This window comes from Rhipicephalus sanguineus, chromosome 6, assembly GCF_013339695.2.
Source record: "Rhipicephalus sanguineus isolate Rsan-2018 chromosome 6, BIME_Rsan_1.4, whole genome shotgun sequence".
In the NCBI taxonomy this organism is placed as follows: Eukaryota; Metazoa; Arthropoda; class Arachnida; order Ixodida; family Ixodidae; genus Rhipicephalus; species Rhipicephalus sanguineus.
Genome location: NC_051181.1, coordinates 123,282,197 through 123,306,299, shown reverse-complemented (window position 1 = coordinate 123,306,299; position 24,103 = coordinate 123,282,197). Strand labels below are relative to the sequence as shown.

Here is a 24,103-nt window from a genome sequence, read left to right as displayed (position 1 = left end):
GAGAGCTCATATATCTTGGCCAAAATGACAGCAAGGAGCCCTGAAAACATAAAATGTGCAAATGGAATCCTGCAAACTGGAAGTTTACGCATAGGTTGCATTTCACGAAACTGCTCAACTTTGTCCAATTGTGTTAGATGCCATCTTAGGAAAGTGCTTGGCTGTATACTCTGTACTGTAGCATTGCAACCACAGTTAAAATATGTAAGATTCAATGCATCATGTCATTGGAAATGAATAATGCAGGGTATGCAAGTGGCTTTTTATCTTGTGACAGGAGCCAGAGGTGATAGGAGCAGCTGCCAACAGACCACAGCCCAACCTCGCTGTAATGAAATCCATCTGACGCGAAAGCAGTTTTGTCATATCCAAAAATTTGTTATTTGTGTAAATTCGTTACAGTGTTTCAATGGCAAGACTATCCTTAATTTACTATGTTACAACCAATAATTCATTATATTTGTATTCAGCTGTATGTCGGGTGCTCCCCCAAGACCCTGTGCCCATTGTAAAGCCATACAACGTCACCACATGTGACTTTGTATGGCTATACCAAATCGCATAGCTTTTGCAGCACTCGTTTCCCGGTACGTGTGCAGTTTACTCAGTGAACTTAGTCTACCACTTGCCAACAGAGAATCAAGAGCCGTCACCTGTGAACACATTGGCTTGTGACTTGCCGATGTTGAACTGCGTCTCCAGATATTTGGGCAGGAAGACTACAAAGCCGCTGACAATGGCCAACTCCATGCAGGAGCCGAGGCAAGTCACCATGTAGATGGGGTTACACAGAAGGCGCCACATGGATGCTGGGATGTCTGCACGAGGACAGTTATTGCATTACTTAGTACTTATAGCCATTACAGCCCTTGGTGCATTCAATGTATGCATAAATCATGTCCTACTGAGTGCCCAATGAACTTCAACAATTTAGATTCAGTTCTCTAAAAACAAGGAAGAGTGCCCAATTGAATCTCTCACATGAGAGCTTGGCTTGGATTTACTTTTATTTTTTACCTTTCACTTCTAGTGCCAAGCATCAAGAAGCATGTCCTGCTGGACCAATTCATAATACATACTGATAATAACACAACTATATTTTTGTGTTCCAATAAAAGCTTTACAGGTATTGAAGTCAAAGCTCGAAGGGCATCGACACATTTTGCGTTGCACATACATTGATTTTTAATTCATGCTTCCAAGCAAAGTGCAACGAAACGACCCCAAACAAAGCTCTAACAAAACAAGGATGACCTGCACACACACTTGGGAGAGTTGGTTTAGCATTGCAAGCATGTGGATGAAAAACTTGAATGAAAGGAAGCAGAACAAGGCACACACAGTGCCATCTTTCATTTGGGATTTGTTGCAGAATACTGTTGTCTGATATGTATGCTTAAGCACGCGACACACAAACACATGCACAGCACTCAAATGGCATTAAAAAAATATAGGCTTGTGCAAATATTCGAGCAATTCGAATATTCGAACGAATATTACAGTATTCGAATTTGCTTCAACATGAATTTAAATTATTGGAAATTTCAAAGTATTCGAAATGATCGAACAGACATATATAAACTGCTTGTAACCCCCCTGTAAAGGTGGTTTCACTGCAGTGGAGGAATGCTATACCGTGAATACACCTTCCCACGGGAAATCAGCACTGCCACAAAGCCACACTTCAAGGTTAAATGAAAATATTACCCTCTCATCGATTCACCATCTTTTAAGTTTACAAGCTTGTTATAGCGGCTTATATGCTCTAAGTATAGTAAATTTCTAAATGTAATGTATTTTACAGGTTATCACTTGCATTCTACCAAAAGTCAAATCCTGCTACTATTCAGAGTTGCTTCCACCTCCCTTTGAACCAAAAAGAATGACATTTGCCCATGCCTTGTTCTAACTTTAAATATATTGTGCAGGTTAGTTGGGTCATGACAAATATGCTCATTTTTCTTTATAGTATGCGATATATGCTATTCGAATTCGCTTTGAAATTATTTGACCAAATCACTATTCGCTTCGAATTAACTTCGAACCTAAAATTTACTATTCGCACAAGCCTAAAAAAATGCCGTTCCTTTTTCATCAATGCCATGACAAGTACAATGATGCACGTTGCTGATAAACAGCATGTGTCAGTGTGCATTCCAAAAAAGAGACAGGAAAGGAGCACTATTTTTACAGAGAAAGCTGTTATGAGATCACAACAACAGCTGATTTTGGAGGCGTAATTGTCCACCGCACCGCCGGTGTCACACAATAAATAAAAAAAAAAAAATGCAGGATGAAGCGATACTTGAACCTAGGCCCTCTGCGAGGCAGTCGAATATTCTACCACAGAGTCACACAGGTGGTTGAAACTCCTCCGCAAAAAGACCTTACGCAGTCAACATGTCGGGCAAGGAATAAGGTTAACAGACGTAATAGAGCACGGCAAAAGAGTAGAATAACACCAGGTTTCACATAATGTGAATTGCGTAATGAGTGGGTGGTTTAAACCTTCCCATCCATTACAAAGGGCTCAGCCATAATTCTCCATCATCAACCACAGTTCAACAAAGTGCAGAGAATGCCTTACAGATGTGTAGTGGGGTACCTCGCTTCCCCGCAGAATGATGAATAATGGAATAGTTGGTATTTCCCTACTTCGCAAAATTATGATAATTTATGGTGTAGTGGGTACCTTGCAACTGCACTTGTAGTAGTTGCCCCAAGAGAGTTTACAACAGGCTCTAGAAAAGCCGCTCTTACAACATTCGCTGTGACTGTGCTGCATGTTCCGCGCAGGCCTGGCATGTTTTTTTAATGCCACTCACATGCAATGGACATGTTTGGTTATCACATACTTAAGCATACATATCAGACGATAGGATTGTGCAATGAACCCCAACTGAAAGTTTGCATAATGAGTGTCTCGTCCTGCTCCCTTTTGTCCATTTCTGTCACGCATTTAACAAACATTCTTGCAAGAATGAACCTGCCGTAAGTATGCACAATACCTTTGATGTCGCGGCCATATTTCTGCTTTTGAGGAATCTCGGAAGAGGACGCGCTATGCGGGTCTGCGGCTCCAGAGGGTTTCCAGACCTCCACTTTCTGGTTGACGCCGGTGACCATCTTGGTTCCTCCCATCATGTACTCTTCGTCACGCTTTAGCCGTGCTTTCTCTCTCTGCAGGGCTTTGGGGAATGCGAAGAAAGGCACTGCAACCTGCAGCACAGTTGAGAAAGTAGTTTCATCAGCCTCGAAACTGAGCTAAATGAATCAGTGCAATTAATCATAATAATAATAATAATTGGTGGGATTTTACATCCCAAAACTACGATATCATTATGAGGGACACCACAGTGGAGGGCTCCAGAAATTTAAACCACCTGGCATTTTTAGGGCCGACGCTCCTTAAGCCGTGGGTCGTGCGTCCTCGATGTATGTAGTAGCCACCTCTCGTTTAGTTCGTGGAGTGTCCGCTAGATGGCAATACTTCTATATAATTAGTTCGTGGAGTGTCCGTTAGATGGTGGTACTCATATATGTTGAAAACACGGCTCAAGGCTGGCTAGATAACTGAGAACGACGAAGTGGGAAGCTCGAGCAGCAACCACGATTTTTCTGAGGAAGACGACGCTTGGGTCTTCGGTTCTTCGGACTTCAACGCCTGATGCTCACCACCCCTTCACGAAGCGGTTCTGCAGTCTGATCCCGCAACCCGTTCCTGCAGTGGGTACTCCTGTCCACCGCTACAGTCGCCGACTGCGAGGCCTTAGTCCCAAGGCCATCCCTCTGGAACTTCTCCAGCCAAGCCCTACATCAGGAGAAATGGCCACCGCCGGCGCTTCACAGGTGACTGTTGAGCAGCCGATGCGAGAAAGTTTGATGTTTCACATTTCTCACGTGTTTACTTTAGTGGGGCGAATTACTCGTATTCACGGTTTACCGATGATGCCCTCCGGAGCTTCGCCCCACTCATCATCATTCACCCCGTGGATATTCTGTAACTTTTTTTGTTTTGATCTTCGCAGACTCACGCCTGTCAGTGGCCCCACAAAGGCCCGGACCAGAGACGACACACGGCAATGAAGGCGGCAGCGACGTCATTCTGACAAGGTACCGCACGCTTGTTCGTGACCGGACCTCTCGCGATGGTCACGTGATCCGCTCGAGTGATTACGAGGGGTGGGTGAAAGGGGGGTGGGGAGAGAGAGAGAGGGAGAGAGTGAAAGCATAATGCAATATGGCATTAAAAAAAGCGTTGTTGAAAACTTTGTAATGGATATGAGCTTGCGCGCAAGGAAAGAAGGAACAGGAGAGGGAGGAAATGTCTCGTTATAACCAGTCTAGAAAAACTGGTATGCTAACCTACACTGGGAAAATGGATAGGGGAGTTTGAAAGTCAGAGGTAGAGAGAAAGATGGAGAGTGTTGCAATGAGGAAGAGAAAGAAAGATAGTAAGGAGGATAAAGACAGCGAGGTCAACCGGTTTATCAGGTAGCTCGTCCGGTTTGCTACCCTGCTCTGGGAGTAAGGGAGTGGGGACTACAGATGCAATGAGAGAGAGAGAGAGAGAGCACAGTACTGGCACTAAAGAACGCACAACCGTTACATTCGCTCACTGAGGCCGGTGTTTCTGAATTACTGCAATGTGGGGCACGAAAATTTGCCGCGCCATCGACGGATGTGGCTAGGGTCCAAGAACCTTCGCCTCAGGAAATGTTCTGCTATAGTCAAGTCGGCTTAGTGTGACAGGTAAGGAGGACTGCCGCAATGAACGGATAGTTAGCTACCGGGGCATAACTTTATCTGAACATGTGTGTTGTACAGGGGCCAAGTACTCCGGCAGAGTCGCACAGCTCTGTCGGCATTTCGTCACGTTGATTTCTGGATGGATACCGTCAACTTCAGTCACGCAGTCCGATTTAACTATGTAGGAGTTAAACCCATTCTGTTTACTGCTTTTCCGCCCTTTGTTGCACGCCTAACGAAATACGCGCGAGTATTTAGAAAGAAATCAACAACAACAGCGAGCATTGCATCCAATACTATGTAGCCACCCAAGCCTTCAACATCGAAAGAGTCATATTACGTCGGTTGAAGTATAGTTGGTGGTCACATGATACCGTAGGCTTTTTTTGTGCGTTGCTTCTCTGACTTGTTCCGTCTTACGCTTCGCGACGCATGCATGAGGACTTCCACGTCCAGTTGCTATTTCAGCGTACTTTTAATGCGGACCTAAAACTAAGCACATGGCTCTCTAGTATTTTGCCTCCATTGAAATGAGGTCGCCCAAGAATTAAAATGCAACGAACACTAGCAGTAAAGAAAGCAATGGTTTTTCAGGCAATGCAGTCCACCCATGTTCAGCAAATATCAGCGAGTCAAAATTTTGTGCTTTTTTTCATGAGGTAAGCGAAACAATTCTATGTGTCTGCCACCAGAGGCCTCTGTTTCTCTTGAAACAGCTCTCAGGCAGGCGCTTTCAATTGTGATCAGGGCCAATCCGGATTATAGCTCGATCCAGATCATGTGCTGCCATGCGGTCACCTTTATTCGAGATCGGGCCCAATTAGGATCAAGACTATAGCAACTCGGCTCCAGAATTGCGATTTGGCTCGATCCACGTTAGTATGGACCGTGTAGCGGTGACCATTGTCAATTGCGATCAAGAAATCCAATTCTATTCAGTGCTGCTCGCAATCAAGAGTGCCCGTATCACACTGTTATGTATTACAAATGCATTTATAATTGTCAGTTCTGTGAAATGCAGCGTTTTCCTTTATCAGAATCTTGGAATGTAAGAAAACTAATCGTACTCTTGTATGTACACACTGAATCAAACTTGTCTAGAGTGGTCGAGCGTGTGGCTGTGGGTACTGGTGCCGTTCGCAGCTGCTACCTCACATTAGCTACAAGTTTCTGTTCGTGCTTAAATTATAGCAGAAGGACTTAGCATGTGGTATGACTATATCTCGTATCATTATGGTGCCGGTCTCTGCATATTTTTGCAAAGAACGGCAGCTGAAGCGGCGGACTGGCCACTCTAGACAAGTGCGATTCTGACTGTGCAGCGAGCACACTTCAACTCGGAGGATTTGCTTCTCGCAATACTGGTTCTCCCGGCCCCTACCAAACCCCTATCAAAACGGCAGAGAGCAGCACAGGAAAATGAAAAAGGCGGATTGCATCAAAGTCCCAATCTGCTCACCAGCATGAGAAAGATGCCGCACAAGACGAATCCAGCCCACCAGGCGCCGATCCACCGGGGGGCACCAGGAAAGATGCCTCGCGGCACGGTGCCACCCAGGAAGGAATTCTCGTGCTGGGACAGCAGGAATCCACCCAGCAGGTAGCCCACCACCAGGCCGAAGGCCACTGTGCTGTACATACAGCCTGCAATGCACACAAAGAAGCAGGTACAAGGTGTTTGGTTATACGAGAAGGCGGTTAAGCTGGCAAGAAAAGAAGTCATGCTATGCCAACAAACCACGTGCTGGTGAATGGCTGCAGAAGGCAGATAATAATCCTGACTATACTAACCTTGAACCTGACCGCTAGGTGCAGAAGTTGAGAAGGGAAAGCAGTTCTAAGAAGGACACTTACTAGCCCATAGCTCCCTTGACAGAATGTGCTTCGTTTAAGTTGTGATGCAAATGATTTAATAATATATGTGAAGCACTTGCACAAATGGGAAAAACTGTTTCAGGGATTCTCGAATGACAATCAGCCCTGATGAACATTGTGGGCTTGAAAACCATCACAAAATAAAGAAAGAAGTAAAGGAGAAAGAGAGAGAGCATATACGGTTGTCAATCGTTATGACGGCCCTCGTATTGAGACTCGATTTATGGCCAACCTTTGGAGGTGCCAAGCTTCCCCAATGAACCTTGATAATGTGGACTGTGATGGTATGAATGGGACCTCCTCTAAATAAGCACGAATGGGACTCCTCTAAACAAGCACACCCGAAGCCAATCTCAATATGACGGCAATACGTGGCAGTCAGTGCATGGGCGTCCGGAGGGGGGTGCAAGGGGGGGCAGCTGCCCCTCCCTGGAATTTCGGATAATATTTTTCTATGTGGTAGCAATGAGCTACACAGCTCGATTAGCACACTCAGGTCCCGGCCTTTTCTATTTCCAACCAATTTTGCACGTTGCACACTACTGATTAATCTTGAACGTCATGACGCAGCAGTGAAAGCTGTCAGTGCCGGATCTCCCCGCCCCCCTTGCACCCCCCTGCAATAAGTTCTGCGGATGCCCTTGAGTCAGTGCCTCTTATACTGCGATCAGGGGCGTAGCCAGGGGGGGGGGGTTCAACCCCCCCCCCGAAATTTTTCAGTTTTGCTTGCGTATATATACACGCGCACATACAAATGCACACACGTGAACATACATAAAGTATGGTTGAACCCCCCCCCCCCCCCCCCCCGAAAAACATTTCTGGCTACGCCCCTGACTGCAACAGTCATGTGACAGTATCAGAGGCTGGAAGATTTTCTGTTTCCCTGTTCGCAAAAGTACGGGATGCTAGTAAAACAAGGGGTTTACAACATTACAGAAAAAACGAATGGCTAGGATAGAACATGCGAAGAAAAAGTGGCATCCTTCAGGCTCTGAAATCAAATAAAAGTTGATAGTACTGTGAGCAGGCACAATGGCAGCTTACCAATGTACATGGAAGAGCTCTCCTTCCGAACATGGTCGTCGATGTAGGTTGTTCCCAGAGTAAAAATGGGTGTCCCACCGCACCCGATCAGGATTTGGGCACACATAAATATGAAAATATACAAGGCATTCGAAGACCTGCCATCAATGCAGCTCTGCTCAGCGTCGGGCGACAGGGGCGGGTTGATGAAGTGGCTGCTGCAAAAACAAATGATGCATCCAACTTTCATTCCTGTTGCAAACACAAAAAACAACAAGCAAACAAGGAAGTAATTCAAACTGGACAGAATAGCAAACAATGAAAAAGGTAGTTTCCTAGTGGTGTGTTCCTTTACTGATGCAGTCATTAATTTGCATTTTTGGCTATGTAAGGCACATGCTAAGACAAGACAAATGCCTACAAGACTAAAGTTGCCTACAAGGCTAAACATGCTGACTTCTATCGAAATTTCTTAAAATGGGAACTTAATTTCGTTTCAGAACCACGATCATTTTATATTCAGTTATGTGTCACCACAGAATGTTAATAACTTTTCACAGCCTAATGTAAACCAATATTCATTTGTTGTTACTGTAGAGCAGGGGTCTCAAACATGCGACCCGCGGACCTTTCGCTAGCGGCCCGTGGCTTCACACGGAATAAAGTTTTGCGACTGCTAACTAGTACTCGCATTGTTCTCTCGCATATTGCAATTAATAGCACTTCGTTCGGGTAAGCAACAGATACAGGAGTGGTCTCAAGCATTTCTTTTCGTGAGGCACCCCACGCAGTCAATATGCGTTGAAACGTCCCCGCGGAATGAAAACTCTATAGTATTTCAGAATCAGCGTCCAGATTTCAATCATTGTGAAAATCATTATCTATATGTTTTTCGAAAGCTGACGTCAAGTCTCCTTCAGAAATGATCCATATATGTGACATGGGAAAGGCGTTCTTTTAAATGGCAAGGTTACAAGGCAAAATGTTTCCTCTCCGCCCCGTCCCCTGCTCCCACCATCTTCACTGTCCCAGCCCTTGTGCCGACTGAATTTTGTGACAGCGGCTCGCTAGATGAGGTGAGATTGAGACACCTGCTGTAGAGCAAGTGATTCTTTTTACTGACTATGGTCAGTGAAGTTACAATTAGTAACATTACTAAAATGCTTTTGCGTGCCCCTGCAATAATAGTTCTGTGTTGTCTACAGCGAAACTTTAGGCCATCAAGAGGCGCCAGTAACATATATGTCCATGGTGTTTTGGTAAACTGTAAAAGCTGCTGTAATATTTGTAGAATAGCTTTTCTCTCCCACGTCTTCACGCCTTTTACAAAACCTGAAAGTGCTGCCTGACTAAAATATGAAAAAGAAGAAATCTGCTTCGCGTACTTACCTTGTGTGTTCGGGCACCATGGCAGCTGTGGGCATTTGGCATGTGTTTTCATCCTCAATGCGAGTGACATTGAGCCTATAAATACTTGGAGAGTTAGATTGGTCCATGAAGTACGGAAGCGAGAAGACAAAAGACCCGATTGCCATTACAATGGTTCCTGAAAGGCAATGCCATTTCACGAGTTAGGGCCTGGAAGCAGTGAGGGGAAGAAACGTCCTGCAGTGTAGCCGATATACAATGCAAACACGATTTCATCTATCTCCACAATACCTAAATAAATCTATTCCCCAATTTTCACAATAATGGCAGCATTGATGATTCATGCATTCTTCTGCTTTGCTCCTCTGCAGAATTTCACATATGTTAAAAGTAATCTAAACTAGTTCTTCTTAATCTATTTTTATTTTTTCCATATTTTCTCTGCATATTTCCATTGTTTTATATACTATCTGTTCTGTTATAGCTCTTGTGAACTAACACACTTTCGCATGTAACATGGCAAAATTTGTAACATGTAAATGCATTCTGAGATGACGCACGTCAAACTGCATTGGTTCGCAAGAGGTATCACAGAAGACGTAATGTGTGAAATTAAGCTTTCTTACAATTAATATCACACTTATCATCGCAACAGTTTGGTCTTTATTCCTTCGTTCTAGCACAATAAATGAAGCAGGAGGTAATAGAGCACCTGCTTTAATTAGCGCGATGCAGATGAAAGTGCTGAATGAAATAAGGTAAGAGAAAACCGAATACGACAATGAGATAACAAATTTGTATAGACTATAGACCAATGAGAAGAGAATCTTGGACAGCACAATTAACACTCCACAGAACTAATTGCTATACACTGCACATGCCTATATGTGCTTGAGCTACTGTGCCTAAGCCCTGGCAAGTCTCCCATGTGCATTTTTTTATGTTCATTAGCACTTTGCACAGTACAGAGCGATATGTGTTACATGTGACAGCACATCTCACAGTGCTGCAAACTATCAGCACTGTGACTGGCACTCAGAATAATGTTGCAAGGTAGTTCTGACAGGCTGAATGCATACTACACTCAAACCTCATTATAACAAAGTCACATTTGCCACGATAATAACTTTGTTATATCCAAAAATTCGTTATAAACATTTATTAGTAACACTGTATTTATGACGAGACTATTCCTCACTTACTTCGTTATAACCGACAATTTGTTATATCTGTGTTCGTTATATCGAGGTTTGAGTGTATATCTTAGTCCAATGCCTATGGCAGTTTTGCAATTAAGGCCACACCACTGGAGGCATTGAATATGAGCTTACCTTTGCCAATCCAAACAGGAATGTGCCTATGGCTCCCAAGGTAGCTCACAAAAATAATGGTCAGCAGGTTTCCAATCTCAAATGAACTTGAAATAGCTCCTGACACTCGACTAGGGATATCAAACCTCTTCTCAATTGTTGTAATTACACTGAAAGAAAAAAAGACACAAGTCAAACAAGCTCAGACGTACGACGCACATAAGACATCATGTTTCGTGCGATATACCTTCACAAATTGTTACTTTAGTTGCATATAAGGTGCAAATAACGAGCTGTCCAGCTGTTGAAGGAGAAATTTTCTAGAGTCTGAAGTGAAAACACGAATGTCCAGGATAAAGTTAACGACAGCCCTGAAGTGACCGTGATGAAGAACATCAAGTGAATCAAACAGCAACACATTTGCATTGTTTCCAGTACTAGCAGCACACCCAGCAACTATAGGTATATATACACTACAATATCAAATTCGGCTGAGCTTTCCATGACATAAGACACAGGCACTGCTATTCTCTAACGAGTACACTGACATGTATTCGATATGTTATATGTGGTCGTTGCTTTGATTTCTGAGAAGCTATAAACTGCAGTTGCATATTTTGCTTCACACTAAGTGATGGCATAGTGGCATCATCTGATAGGTAAATTAAAAATGTCACAGTTTCGCCGCAAGGGCGAAGCAACGAATGCGATAGCAAGAAATTAATGCTATACGAAGTGAGGCTCGCCAATGGATACTCTCAGTTTGAACAGCGCTCCTGTTGCAAAGGTGGCCGAAGCAGCGAAGGAAACGAGCGTGCTTCAAGTGTCGAGCTGTGACACTTGATAGTTCGCGCTCATCTTCTGTTTGTTCGTTTAGCGGCGTCCCTTGAGCTCGAGTGACTTTCGTACGCTCCGTAACATGAGCGCGGACATCACGGTGAAAGCTTGAAACATTACTCTTCCCCTCACCAAGAGAAAACCGCTCGTGCAGTCAGTGGAAGGGCAAGGTTCTCTCTGCGCAAATATAAGAAGCGAGCGAGCTCGTCGACGACTTTTAAATGCACCTGTCGCGCTCCTAGCGCCATCTCGCTGGTAATGAAGAAAGCTTATTATCGCCTGCCGTCTCCGAGTCCGTCCAGCGGTAAAGGGTGTGTATATAACGCTCGGCGTTAGCTACGTGGAAGATCTGCGTTTCGTGGCGTAGTGGATGGCGCCACTCAGTGCGGAGCAAGAGGTCCCTGGTTCGATTCCGTGCTTCGGAAGCATTTTTCTGAATTATTTTTCTTTGGGGCTTTTATATATATATACATACTTATACATATACGGTGCATGACGGCGGCGACGGCGACGGCAAAATCCAGCCGAGACTGTCCATATAATTGCTATTGCAATAAAATGAGAAATTGGCACTGTTCTATGTCCTATATAAGCTTTGCCATGCCTGTAGACAAGGAGGAGACATGCCTAGTAGACAAAGGCATGCGCACAGGAGGGCAGCAACCCCTCCTTCCCCCCCAACTCATGTAAGGGGGACGCCAAGTCAGCTCTATATCTTTGCTCAGTTGGGAATGTTCCGTCATTGTTTAATGCGCAGGGTTATGGCCATGCAGGTTTTTTACAGTAATGGTGGTGAAGGACCGCAATGTTGCTTTCTACGAATGGTTTACTTCCCACAATTACCCCCATAAAGCCAGGGGCCAAAGGCAGGCCGTTGTGAGCAGCCCGCCACTGCTTCATTTTCCTTTCTTGCATCTAATGCAAAGCTGGTTTTCTCCCAGACTAGTCCAGTGGATGGGGGGGGGGAGCGATGCGGTGAAACATTTCCTCTCCCCCCCCCCCCTCTCTCTAAATGGAGAACCCTGCATACGCCTGGAGTCACATGTAAATGTCTTAATGTGTGCTTCTTTAGACACTCACCTATTTACATATCCAGTGGACAGCGCTTGCTGCAGGGTAACCAGCAGGCATGAGAGAAACACAAAAACTCGTATGTTGGCAAAGTACTGTAACCAGCGTGGCCGACAGCCAAGGATGCCACACTCTCGTAAGTTTGGGTCCACCTCATCTGGAAGAAAGGAAACAAAAGAAAAAGCACAGTCAATCATACTGTTAAATACCTCCAATAAAGGGGCCCTGCAACACTTTTTCAGCATGGTCAGAAAACACTGCCGATCGGTAATCGAGGCTCCTGAGAACACGCGAGCCAAACGTTATAGCGCAGCACGCAGCCTGGGATTTACAATAAATTCTCAAAGTCAGGTAAATAGTGTTTCCTCTTCTCTCGACAGAAATGATGCTAACGGGGTCGCTGCCACTGGCCACGCCATTGGCTGATTTGAACATGGCGCGCTCGGTAGTTACTACGGCCACCGCGAGAGGGCGTCACTTGCCCGCGCGCGCGATTGCACTGAAAGTACGTTGCGGGCTCGAAGAAAAAAAAAGATAAAAAGTGCTTGAGGTCACGAGGCGCACGTGATGTACCTTCTTCCCCCGTGCCACACCTCCCTGCTTAGCTTCCAGCGCTTTCGTCAGGACGAGAGAAGAGAGAAAGCAATGACAGCGTGCGACAAATCTTTGTAACTCCGCTCGTACTGGACGGATTCTAAAATCTTTTGCGGTGGTCGATTCGTGAGGAAACAAGCTCCTTTAATGAAGCCATTCCATGGCTACTTAGAAAAGTGTTGCAGGGCCCCTTTAAGTCCTAACTGTGCCTTCCTACAGGGTGAAAGCTAAGTGCATATCAGCAGAAGTGATACCAGGTTAAGCTCTCTATATATGGAGGATGCAGAGAACATACTCCATCGTTCTCGTCCATAAAAACGAATAGGGGGATGTGGAATCACACCATAAAGTCTGTCAGCCACTTTGCACATTCGCTTCTTCACATCATTCGTGCCACAGATAAATACGCAAAATTTAGTAAGCAGCATTTCCCAGGGGCATAATCAGAATTTTTTTTTTTGGGGGGGGGGGGGGGGGAGAGGGGGGTTCAACCACCCTTCATGTATGTTTGTGCGTGTGCTTGTATGTGTACATGTGTACATACACATTCAAAGTTGAAAAATTTCAGCATGTGACATTTCCCGCAGAGCTGGTGAATCGTGTGGTCCTGGAATCAGATGAACTTCCTTATACACACGTGAAATGAGCTGAACTTATTGGCTTACCATTCCTAGCGGCCTATGCTAACCTTCTTCAGCAATGATTCAATGATTGACTAATGAGGAGTGTTACAGCAGGTTAGACCACGGCTTTTCCTATGTCCGAGAGAGGACGAGGAACTTACACATGGTAAAAAGGCGAGGAGTGCGGCGTATGCCGCAGCCCGTACTTTCCCACGTGCCTCTGGCCCCGTTTCGCTAAGTAGGCGTTTTCCAAGTTTTGCTCTCTGGTCCTGTCACGTGACTCCGGAGGGCCAGGGAACATTAGACGACAAAGACGGGCACGTTCAGCCGCAGGCTGCGCGCTAATTGTCCCGCGACATCATCAGATGCGTGCCGAGTGTAATATAATAATAATAATATCTGGGGTTTAACGTCCCAAAACCACGATATGATTATGAGAGACGCCGTAGTGGAGGGCTCCGGAAATTTTTGACCACCTGGGGTTCTTCAACGTGCACCTAAATCTAAGTACACGGGCCTCAAACATTTTCGCCTCCATCGAAAATGCAGCCGCCGCGGCCGGGATTCGATCCCGCGACCTTCGGGTCAGCAGTCGAGCGCCATAACCACTTGACCACCGTGGCGGGGGTGCGTGCCGAGTGTAGTCCACCACAGATGTGGCGCGACCTTATCTCGCTCTCCCTCTCTCACTCCCACGCGCCGGGTAAAACGGCACGCTCACTCGCGAGGCCCATGTTCAATGAGCTCAGCCCGCCAGGCGGCGCTAACGAGCGTCTACATATCTATATAAACTGATTCAGGCCCCGTTTAAAGGGGACGCTCATAGCATCTATCCATCCATAATAGCGGCCGTTCAGCGATACGGCATTCATATGACACTCTGATCGCATGTGAAAAGATGAGAAATGATATCAAAACAATACGCGCGACCTTGGTTGCAGTTCTAAGACGACGACCACGCGCGCGATCACGGGTATGCCAACTGCCGCGCTAGCGGCGTTTGCAGATGACGTCACGACGCAGGTTCTTAACGTACTGGTACTCCAACATGGCGGCATCGGTTAACCATGCTTCAAAGTGATAACAACACCGCTGGGACGTTTTTGACCCATGTGCATCTATAACGAAAGGACTTCCACGCAATTTACTGACAACATAAAAACGTGACGTCACAAACTGCGCGTCCCGCCGTGTCGGCACTCCAACATGGCGGGTTCAGTGATCTTCACGGATTCGCGCGAGCACACGGAGACAAAGAAGAGATACACAAAGACGAGCGCAATCTAACAACTAGTTAATTTTTTCGAAAACCTTCACTTAACAACCCCCCGATATGCGCAAACAGGTAAAAAAAAAAAACTCTTCAAAAGCGCACATGGCACAGCTCGTGATCGCATGCCTTAGCGTACAGATGACAACAGCAAAATTTCTTTTTCAAGCAAGGCAACAGAGGGGTGGCTAACGCACTCTCCTTTTTGCTTGTCAATGTAAAACGCTTCCACTATCTCCCTCGGATTTTGATTGCGATGCCTGTATTCAATGGTGGTGCTACTAAAGCAAGGCGTGCACGCGCACTCGTTGTAATGCAGCGCTAAAATGTGATTCGCTCGCGCGAATCCGTGAAGATGAATGTGTTCCAACTAGGCCGACTTGCAGTATGGCTTCAGTGATGTCAGTGCAAGCCAGCTGTCTCTCAGAGGTCACACGTTGGGCCGATATTGCGTGAGAAAGAGCGCAGGGAATGGCTTCACGGAGAGTTCGCTTGGCGAGGCTGCATTTCAGGCGCTGATATTTGTGGACCGTGGCCTCTCCGCCAGACGCTCCGTCAGCCAAGCAAGGTCGGCCTTGCCGACGGCGCGGCACGATTCGTCCGTCGCGCGCAGCGCTGAACAAAGCGCGCCCGCCGCCGTGGCGTAATTAAGGGACGCGCGCTCGTCTCGTGGGAGAGGGATGAGGCCCGGGATTAGACGGGATTTAGATCACTCCGGCAACAATATGCGTTGTCTGCGCGGCGCAGGTCGTCTGTCGACGCAGCAATCCCCCTCCGAGACCGTACTCGTGTAGTACACGCCACGCTGTTCCTGGATAGAGCAATGTGGCTTCTGACAAGCCCTGGCCGGGGAGTGTACGTGCTGTCCCATGAAGCTGCAATTCGCGTTGCGACACTAGGGATTAGAAGTTAGATGCAGAGCCTCTCCGTTACAAAGTCGAGGTAGATACATAGAAAGGGAAGCGCGCAAATCGCGCGCACCTGTTACAGAGCCCCGCTAAATTACGAGCGCCCCAAGCGCAGTTCTGCAACTTCGTGAGTTTAGGTCAAGGAGGTTTGAAATGGTTTAGACGAACACGAAGTGGATGAAGCAACGAGATCGACGGCGCGTTGAGTGCACTTAGTTGTGGGGTTGTTTTATTAGCGAAGGCGTATAAGCTTCAATCAACTTAAATGCGGCCTTCTTGAGCCGGCCGCCGCCTCCCCCCATGAAGAAAACACAAGAAAAGCTGCACTGCTTAAGGTCTAGCGCTGTCCGCGAGCCGCAGCGTCGTCTGCTCATTATTCCCTAAACCAGCGCACAATGCGCCTCGGCGTACAAGGTGTGTAGTGTAAGCTATGTACCCAACCGCACAGTGTATGTAGTACAATAAGCCTTACCCATTAGAAGTTTATGTGCGCAGTGCCATGCAGCGTACGACGCATATAGCAAACTCACGAAGCCCTTACCTGGTACTGCGTTGCTGCAACGCTCACTGGGATGCTAATAAATTTATTATTACTATTTTCGGTTGTAAGCATCTGTGCAATTATGACATCCTCAATCACAATCTCAGTTACACCCCCTTTCCCCCCCATCCCCTCATTCCACCTTACAGAAAAAGAGAGAGAGAGAGAGAGAGAGAGCGCTGTAGGGTCCCGCGCCTGAGTACAACTCTCCGCTGCTATCACGACGCTCGGCATTTACTATTTGGCCACGTACGTCTCCATATCAGTGGTGAATCTCCATTACGTAATTACCCGGTCACTTTATTACTGCGAAGTATACTATTGCGAATAACAGGAAGAACCACCTTCGCCGCCCGTCTACCTTTAGCATTGTGACTCAGGTGATTGTTGGTGCGATTAGCCCAGGCGGACGACGCCACGGTTATCTTCACAGCCGCGCTTATCGAACGTAAAGCAGAAACAGGGTCGCCAGCTATGTTCGAGGCTTTCCGTCGTTCCTTTGATGTTCCGCTACGCGACCGACGCGCGCGGCGATAGCGCGAAGAGAATGAAAGGCGTGGCCGATCCTTATCTTCGGGCGTTGCCAAGCGGCGCTCTCTGCACGCAACTCCACGCCGGGTTGCGGACGCGCTTATCGTGCGTGCACTGCCCGTTCTCACACGAGCACACGGGGCCGAAGGGAGTGGCGGAAGCGTTTCTTTTCGGTACAATTGCGTACAAGGTTGTTCGCACTAAGATGGAAGAAAACAAAAACAAAGACGCTTCAATTGTAGTGAATGAAAAAGAACTGGACGAAATAAGGGGAATTGTTCGAAGTACTCGTTACCTTGTTACACACAACCAAATGAATTCAACAGACAATTTCAGCCAAGGAAAATTGGAAGATTCGACGGGTTAGTTCTTTAGTAACAGCGATATGGACCAGTAGAATTTAGTCAGTGGTTACTTCGTATTTGCGGTACAATTAAACACGACACAAACCTACGCAGAAGGCGTGCACTCGGCTCATGTAAGTCATCCAGGTATACTTCAATGTCCTGTTTGTTCCCGCCGAGCAGGCTTAACTATTTTAAGAGTAAGATGATAAGCCAAGCCAACAGGCGATGTGTAAGACTGAATTGTGTAAGTAACTGTGACTGCCGAATATGATTTGCAATAAGCCTTTGTATGTTATTGTAAAAAATGAAAGTCAGAAAGCAAAATAAGACGAACTGCCTTTTTTTTTCTACTTTCATTTATTCCAGCAAACTAACTTACACTAACTGGACTACGGCCATATGAAGTCATCAGATAATGAAGCTAAGTACTACAACAATATGACTTGAGCTTTAAGTGCGCTTTTAATTATCACGGACTGCTGCATTTACAGACGAAATCACGGATAGCAATTCGCACAAGCCACTCCAGCGATCTCTGGTCCGGCAAACTCATTCATTCGCTTGCCTCTGCCTAACCTCAACAGACAAGCAAACAGACTGACTCACTAACCAACATTCACTCACTGGCCCGTGCTAAACTTTGGATGTAGGTATACCCGCGTTAACTTTTGATGAGAACACCGGCCGACACGTGCACCGGCCGTTACTCGCTAAAGCTACGAATCTCACCGCTCGGCAACTTCCGTATTCTTACGGCTTGCTGGCTTACAGGCGGCAGGCGCGATCGATGGCTATAAACAACCGAGCCTGCCGGCCTGCTTCTTAAAGCACGCGGCCCTCCCTTGTTAGGTACTACACCAGCCGTTGAATACACAAGGAGCGGAGGGCCACGTAAACCAGACAAAAACACAAAAGGGGCCACATAAAGAAGATGGAGTTGTGTGTGTACGATCCCGTATAGCGTGCACCTGATTCACTGACGAGACTGGAATGACGGAGAGAAGAAATCAGTGAAGGAGCGACGCACCAACAACGGTTCGAAGGTCGATGCATCTTTTATCAGTCAATTAAGACTGGCTGCCTACAACTCGATACACAGCGAAATACAAGACAAACAAAGTGGTAGCACACACAGAAACATAAATCAGGCAGCTAACGCGTACCGATAAAAAAATCATCCAGTAGTAAGTAGGAGTACTTCGTAGTGAATTATTCAGCAAGCGCCGAAAAAAACGAGAACGCAAAAGCAGTACCTGCGAACGTTTCTGTTTTCTTCTTATCTTTTCCTTATTCGCTATAATGTTTTAATTCTCTTACTGCGCATGTCTTCCACTCCAAGGCGTCTCTTCGCCTTTTGCATTCTCCCAGCAAAGTTAAGCTCGTTAATGCGAGTGGCCGGCAAGCCGGCTATTCGCTCGCATCTTAAGTATTCTTAATCCGGGTTCCTCGAAAGTACGCTCGCACTAGAGATAAAAGAAATAAGGAGAGGAAATATTAATAATGCTGAGCCTGCACTAACTGAAGCGTTAATTTTTCATTGCCGAGTATCGTTAAGTGCGTTAGAGAAGCGCCGCGAAGGCGGCGCTTATATACGCTTATATCGTGGGTATCTCTTTTCTTTCTCTCCATTTTATTTTTTTTTTTCTCTCGCGAGTGAAAGACTTCGCGCCGAGCGTCTTATAATCACGTGATGTAAAAGTCGATCTTGGAGCCCCGGGCTCGAAGATTGCATTAGAGCCGTCCCTTGCTGGTCTTGCGCTTTTTGGCGCGCGCGCTTTAAGCCCGCAAGGTCAACTGTAACTAAATTTTCGATCTCGTACAGGAGCAAAGAAATCGGAAAAAAAAAATAATGACGATCCAAAAAGCCTCTGAGCAAAAAAAAAAAAAAAAGCGTTTGAAGTACCGAATGCAATCCCCTAAAACGCTTGTAAAAACGCGACGTTTTATGACACGAAAGATTAGATACATAATTAAATAAAACCCCGACACCGTTCACGGCCGTCGGCAGGATTTTGTCTTGGGGGGTGCAAACCCTTGTTGCATCGAGGTGGAGAGGTGGGAAGCACTGATGCAGCTTGGGTAGGGGGAAAGTGTTGGCGTTAAAGGGGGGGGGGGTGTCAAGTGGCTTTTTTGCACCCCCCCCCCCCTGCCGACGCTCATGCCACTGTTACCGCTCAACGGAATTAATGTACGCAGAACAGGGGAGCCAATACTGCAGAACACTGGGAGCCAACGCCTATGGCTTCTCGTCTTGACCTCCGATATTCACCGTAAAGCGTCCCGGAGGCAACGTACCTGGACCTACATCATAGCGACAACCACCAGGTGCGCGCGCCGTCTACTTAGATGCCGTCTGATGGATGATCCAAGGTTGTTTCAGCGGTAAATACTATTTAGTCGTGATGATCGAATCCAGCCAAAGTGAAATTTCGTTACGTTCGACTCGTTAGTTGACGCCAGCAAGCGTCAGTGTTAGGTGGCCCAATTTGAAGTCGTAGGCAGATTAGCAACCCCAGAAAGTAAAAGAAAGGTTAGACCGTATTTAAAAAGAAAAATCTTTTGGTTGGTTGCCCGGACGATCTCGTTTTATTCTCACAACGATGCCCGGATGATCTCGTCTGAATGCCCGGATGACTGTTTCAATGCCCGGATGTCTCGTTTGAGTGCCCGGATAACGGCGCTGGCTTTCGGCTCAAGGTCACGTGAAGGTCGCCGATAGCGGGGGCTAAAAGCATTTTATGCTTAAAGATGACGCGCGCTCACCGAGGTCCGGCCTGAGCAGGCGTTCTCCGCGGTGCTCTCCTCCCGCCCTGGCGAACTCGGCGGCGCTGCTGTACGTCACCTCGGACAGCGGATGATGGTGATGCACGTGGTGCAGGTGGTGGTGACCCGAGGAGCTGCCACCAAGCCCAGATAGCTGCCATTGAAAGAAAAAAAAAAAACACATAGTTGAAGCAGAAATCTCCGCTTGGGAATTGCTGGATAGTGCGTAGGCGTTATCTGGAATGCCATTATTTTAACAGACGCATGGCAACGCTAGCAAATGTAAGTCATTTGGCCAACATTAGCTGACATTAGCTATAACTTAGACAACAAGAGGCCGCACTTAGACCAAATTAACCAATACTAGCCTGCATGGTTTTGTTAGTTGTTGCGGCAGCCGTAGTGGCCTGTTTGTTTTTCTTTTTTTTTTTCCCTGAAGAACAGAGATAGTTGAACAGAGAAAGAAGCCGAATTATTATACAGCCCCTGCCTCCAATTCAAGGCTAATTAATACATACGCGTCACGCAGAACTGTTTTCTCCATACGATATGTGTACTAAAGACGAAACTTACATTTAGGGTAAGTTTAGTATTCGTTTAAATGAACAGGGGAAATAGAAGTGGGGGAAAAGAATGCGAAGATAGGCGCCAGTGGGAGCCAAGCTCACGACCTTCACATGGCTGCCATATTGTTGGACCAAATGAACTGAACCTGCCGGTTGACTGTTCCAACCTTTACTGCTTTCTCTCGAACCTTTCCTTCTTTCCAACATGAAACGAACAAATGCATGTGCAGCCGGAAACAAAAAGCTTGCGGGACAAGGGTTCCAATCGATTTGAATTTCTTCTCTGTTAAGGTATGACGCCGTTTTAGTTTAATGGACAGCTATGTTTGTCGAAAAATATAGTAGAGAGTGAAACTCTAAATTAGTGGCTACGTGCTCCTGCTTTCCAGAAATAGAACTGTTTTCGCAAACCCCGCACCCTGTAACGGCTTGTGAACGACTGCACTTATAAAAAATAAAAAAGAGAAAAGAAGGCTCGCGATACCGGTTTGAGACAGCCAGTGACATTTGCGAAACTAGAGCACCATCGAATCATTACGTTCGACTCGCCGCTAATTGCGACGTCGTCTTCGAGCGCCTTCTTCAATAATGCTGATGACGTCATCACTATCCCCTTTTTTTTTTGTCTTCTTACGCTCTGAACTGCCGAGCGATCGGCATTTATCACAGCTACAGGCGTGTTCGCGTAAACAAGACAACGAAGAACAGTTCTAAGCAGTATATATGCGAGCGACCGTCGTCCTAATTGGCCGTTGCAGGCGCGCTCTTTACTGGACCGAAAAAAAAAATCTAAATCGAGGAACGCCACTGGCCTGCATTATTCCGTTCACTGGTGTAAAAAAAGAAGAATCGCGCGAAGCAGGGAACAACGAGGACGTCATCAGGAGAGAGACGAAGCTCCGCTAATTAACATTCGAAGATTAACACCAGTGTCTAGAGGCGTACGAGATGAGAGTGCGTGAGATTCTTTCCAGGAAACAGCTCTCTCGTTAAGGCCGGCGAAACTTTATCGATCAGCGCTGAAGTGGTGTATTAAAGAAGATACTCCGAAACGATCGAGGCTTTAGAAGGCAAAGCTTTCCTTGACTCTTAGGTCTCGCTCGCACTATGCGTGGGCGGCAGTCTGGCAAATGAGCCCCCAATCCCGTGCCCCGCTATTCTGGACACTTTTCGAACTCCTCCAAGTTCCGTCATGTTGGTGTTTTTAAGCCAATCATATACGGTCCGTAACAGCCCCGCAGCCCCGGCAATCAGAGTTGGCAAGATGCCGTGTTTTACATCACGGCAGAATGAGCTAGGCAATGGAATGGAAACCCTCGGCGAGTGTACCATCAACGGTACGGTACGAAGACTCCGTTTTATGACCCAGTTCCCGATTCCTGACGTATATAAGCTTGTCCAAAAGCTTTGCTGAACGCCTTGTTGGCACGGTTGAGCGGTTGCAGTGGGTCTTATGGTTTTCTGTGCACTAGAATTTCGGCATGCGTTTCCTTGGCGACCTGAAGTTCTGACGGGCACTTGTAAGGGCCCAGGGTGCAGCCACGCAGCAGTTCCTGGCGGTAGCGGGACGGAGTTGCTGCTCCGTGCATGGGTGGCCGAACACCACGACTACGCCTCACACCGCACCAGCCGAATCATTGTCGCGGTCTTCGCCTGCCCGAGGCGCAGCATCACTGGCCCGCTATACCACCAGAAATCGCCGGATGGCTGCAACTTATGACACTATCACCCTGCGTTCTAACCCCCCCCCCCCCCACCTCCCCTTTCACGTCACTACGAACAAAACTGAAAAGTGTGCGACTTGACAGCACCATGATACACCACACTATACTAAGCAGAAATTCAACTGAGCATGGAGGCTTGAAGAGATGAACAATCCTTGGAACAAAAGGCGTCGCTGGAGCCGACGTTTGGACAAGTGGTCTTGTCTTCTTCAAGGCAGCAACTCTGCTACCTTGCAGAAGACAAGACCACTTGTCGAAACGTCGCTTGTCGAAACGCCCCTTGTTCCAAGTATTTTTCATCATTACAGTATACGGCAATATACCAGACTGGTAGACTGAATTGACTGCCTGGGCTATAAGCAACACTTGGCAAGAGTGGATACGAGTAGGTCGATGGAAGAGCTTGGGCCCACCTGGTAGTGCCGCTGCTGCCACTCGTAGAGCGGCGCCAGCGCCAGCGTGGACTCGGACTGGGCGAGGGGCGGCAGCGTGGTGCCGTGGTGCGCGTACAGGCCCATAGTGGTGTAGATGCTCAGGTCTCGGGGCCCATAGTTGCCGGCGCTCTTGGTGCGCCGGTGGCCCCGCGCCCAGTGGGGCTGCTGCTGGTGCTGCTGTTGGAGCGAGCCGTGCGGCGTGAAGTGCGAGTCGTCGCGACTCATGAAGCACGGCGCCATCTTGGCGCTCAGGTCCAGGCAGCTGGACGTCATCGTGTGGCAGTGGGTACGGGGGGGGGGGGGGTTCTGAGAAGGTAGGTAGTTATAGGGAGCGAAGGGGGTTGTGGCGAGGCCTGCTTGGGGGCCTAGTAGTGCAGCAGCGCCTCCGGCGCCACCACTCCCGGCCTTCTCGTCTCGGGGCAACCGCAGACGCGACCCCGCATGGCTGCAGCTGCTACCGCCGCAACCGCCGTCGCCTTTGCTGTAGTCTTAGGGTGCTTCAAGCACTCGCGGCAACTAGAGGTAGAAAAGAAAGAAAAACAGAGAATGCAATGTGAAACGAGAGGTGTACTAACACACGGGCGATGAATAATATACGCGTGTACAGACGCACATTGTGAGTTATTGTATAGACACATGTTACACGTTGCAAGGCGGCCATTGATGAAGCAACTTGTAAAGAACCTTGTAGAAAGTGCACTGAAAGCAAGCGAGTGACGAGGACCATGGCGTAGCCAGGCTATTTCCCTTTTTTTTTCTTTGGGAGGGGGGGGGGGGGGGGCATGCTAATGACCGTGAAGTGGAAACGCTTTATACTGGATATCCCATTGGTACATAGAAAGAAATATCGAAAAGGCGCCTGCAAGTCCCCGGTTTTTCAACTCTGGCTACGCCCACGGTCCAGAATCCTTATGCTTCAGGGAAGGAAAAGAATCCCTATGTTTGAGTCGTTTCACTGAGCGTTGGGAAACAAGGAACGTGTCCAAAGCTTCGGCTCCCGCAAGGCAGTCGAAAACGTCGATGTTGCTGACGTTCGTCTATACTGCCTTCTTTTGTCCCATTTTCATCTCACGAAAGTGCTAATTTAACTTGGACGCCATGCAAACCGCAAACCGTCACTTAACGAGCACGACTCACCTCTGGGCTCTATCCCTATGCATACACATACGCTATACATACGCTATCTCCCTGCCTTTCATCGCTTCTCTCTCTCTCTCTCTCTAGTTAGAACCAAGCAGACACGCGGTTTTGCTAAGGTGCCTTGATGCTCCTCCTCCCCCGCCGCTCTGTGGAGGGTGGCGACATTCATAGCATTGAGGCACCCTAAATTTTGCCAGCTTGCTACGCCCCCTTTAAAGAGTAATTCTAGACTACAACTTTAGTTTTTAGTGCCCTTTTAAAAAGCCACACCGCGCAATGCAACCCCCCTTATAAACAAAGCAAACTGGGCGAGGAAGGGGGGTCACAAATATGACAGCAGCGTCGACACAAACGACTTCGACAGCGCAAGCAAAGCCGACAAGAAGGGGAACACGTTTTGGTCTCGGTTTCAGCAACACGAGCATT

At 47.2% G+C, this 24,103-nt stretch overlaps 1 protein-coding gene across 2 annotated transcripts in view; it reads right to left on the bottom strand.

Annotated features, from left to right (window-relative positions):
• Window positions 1–23,048, bottom strand: part of LOC119396323 (solute carrier organic anion transporter family member 5A1) — a 38,419-nt gene extending 15,371 nt beyond the window's left edge. For both annotated transcript variants that reach the window (XM_037663487.2, XM_037663489.2), the window contains exons 1-9: window positions 22,517–23,048; window positions 19,814–19,967; window positions 12,246–12,393; window positions 10,350–10,498; window positions 9,040–9,196; window positions 7,672–7,868; window positions 6,209–6,393; window positions 3,009–3,219; window positions 654–818 (exon numbers count right to left, since the gene is read on the bottom strand). In XM_037663487.2, coding sequence (XP_037519415.1) covers window positions 654–818; window positions 3,009–3,219; window positions 6,209–6,393; window positions 7,672–7,868; window positions 9,040–9,196; window positions 10,350–10,498; window positions 12,246–12,393; window positions 19,814–19,967; window positions 22,517–22,810 — 1,660 coding nt within the window. In that variant the 5' untranslated portion in view covers window positions 22,811–23,048. The remainder of the gene's footprint in view (window positions 1–653; window positions 819–3,008; window positions 3,220–6,208; window positions 6,394–7,671; window positions 7,869–9,039; window positions 9,197–10,349; window positions 10,499–12,245; window positions 12,394–19,813; window positions 19,968–22,516) is intronic.
• Window positions 23,049–24,103: the final 1,055 nt, after the last annotated feature.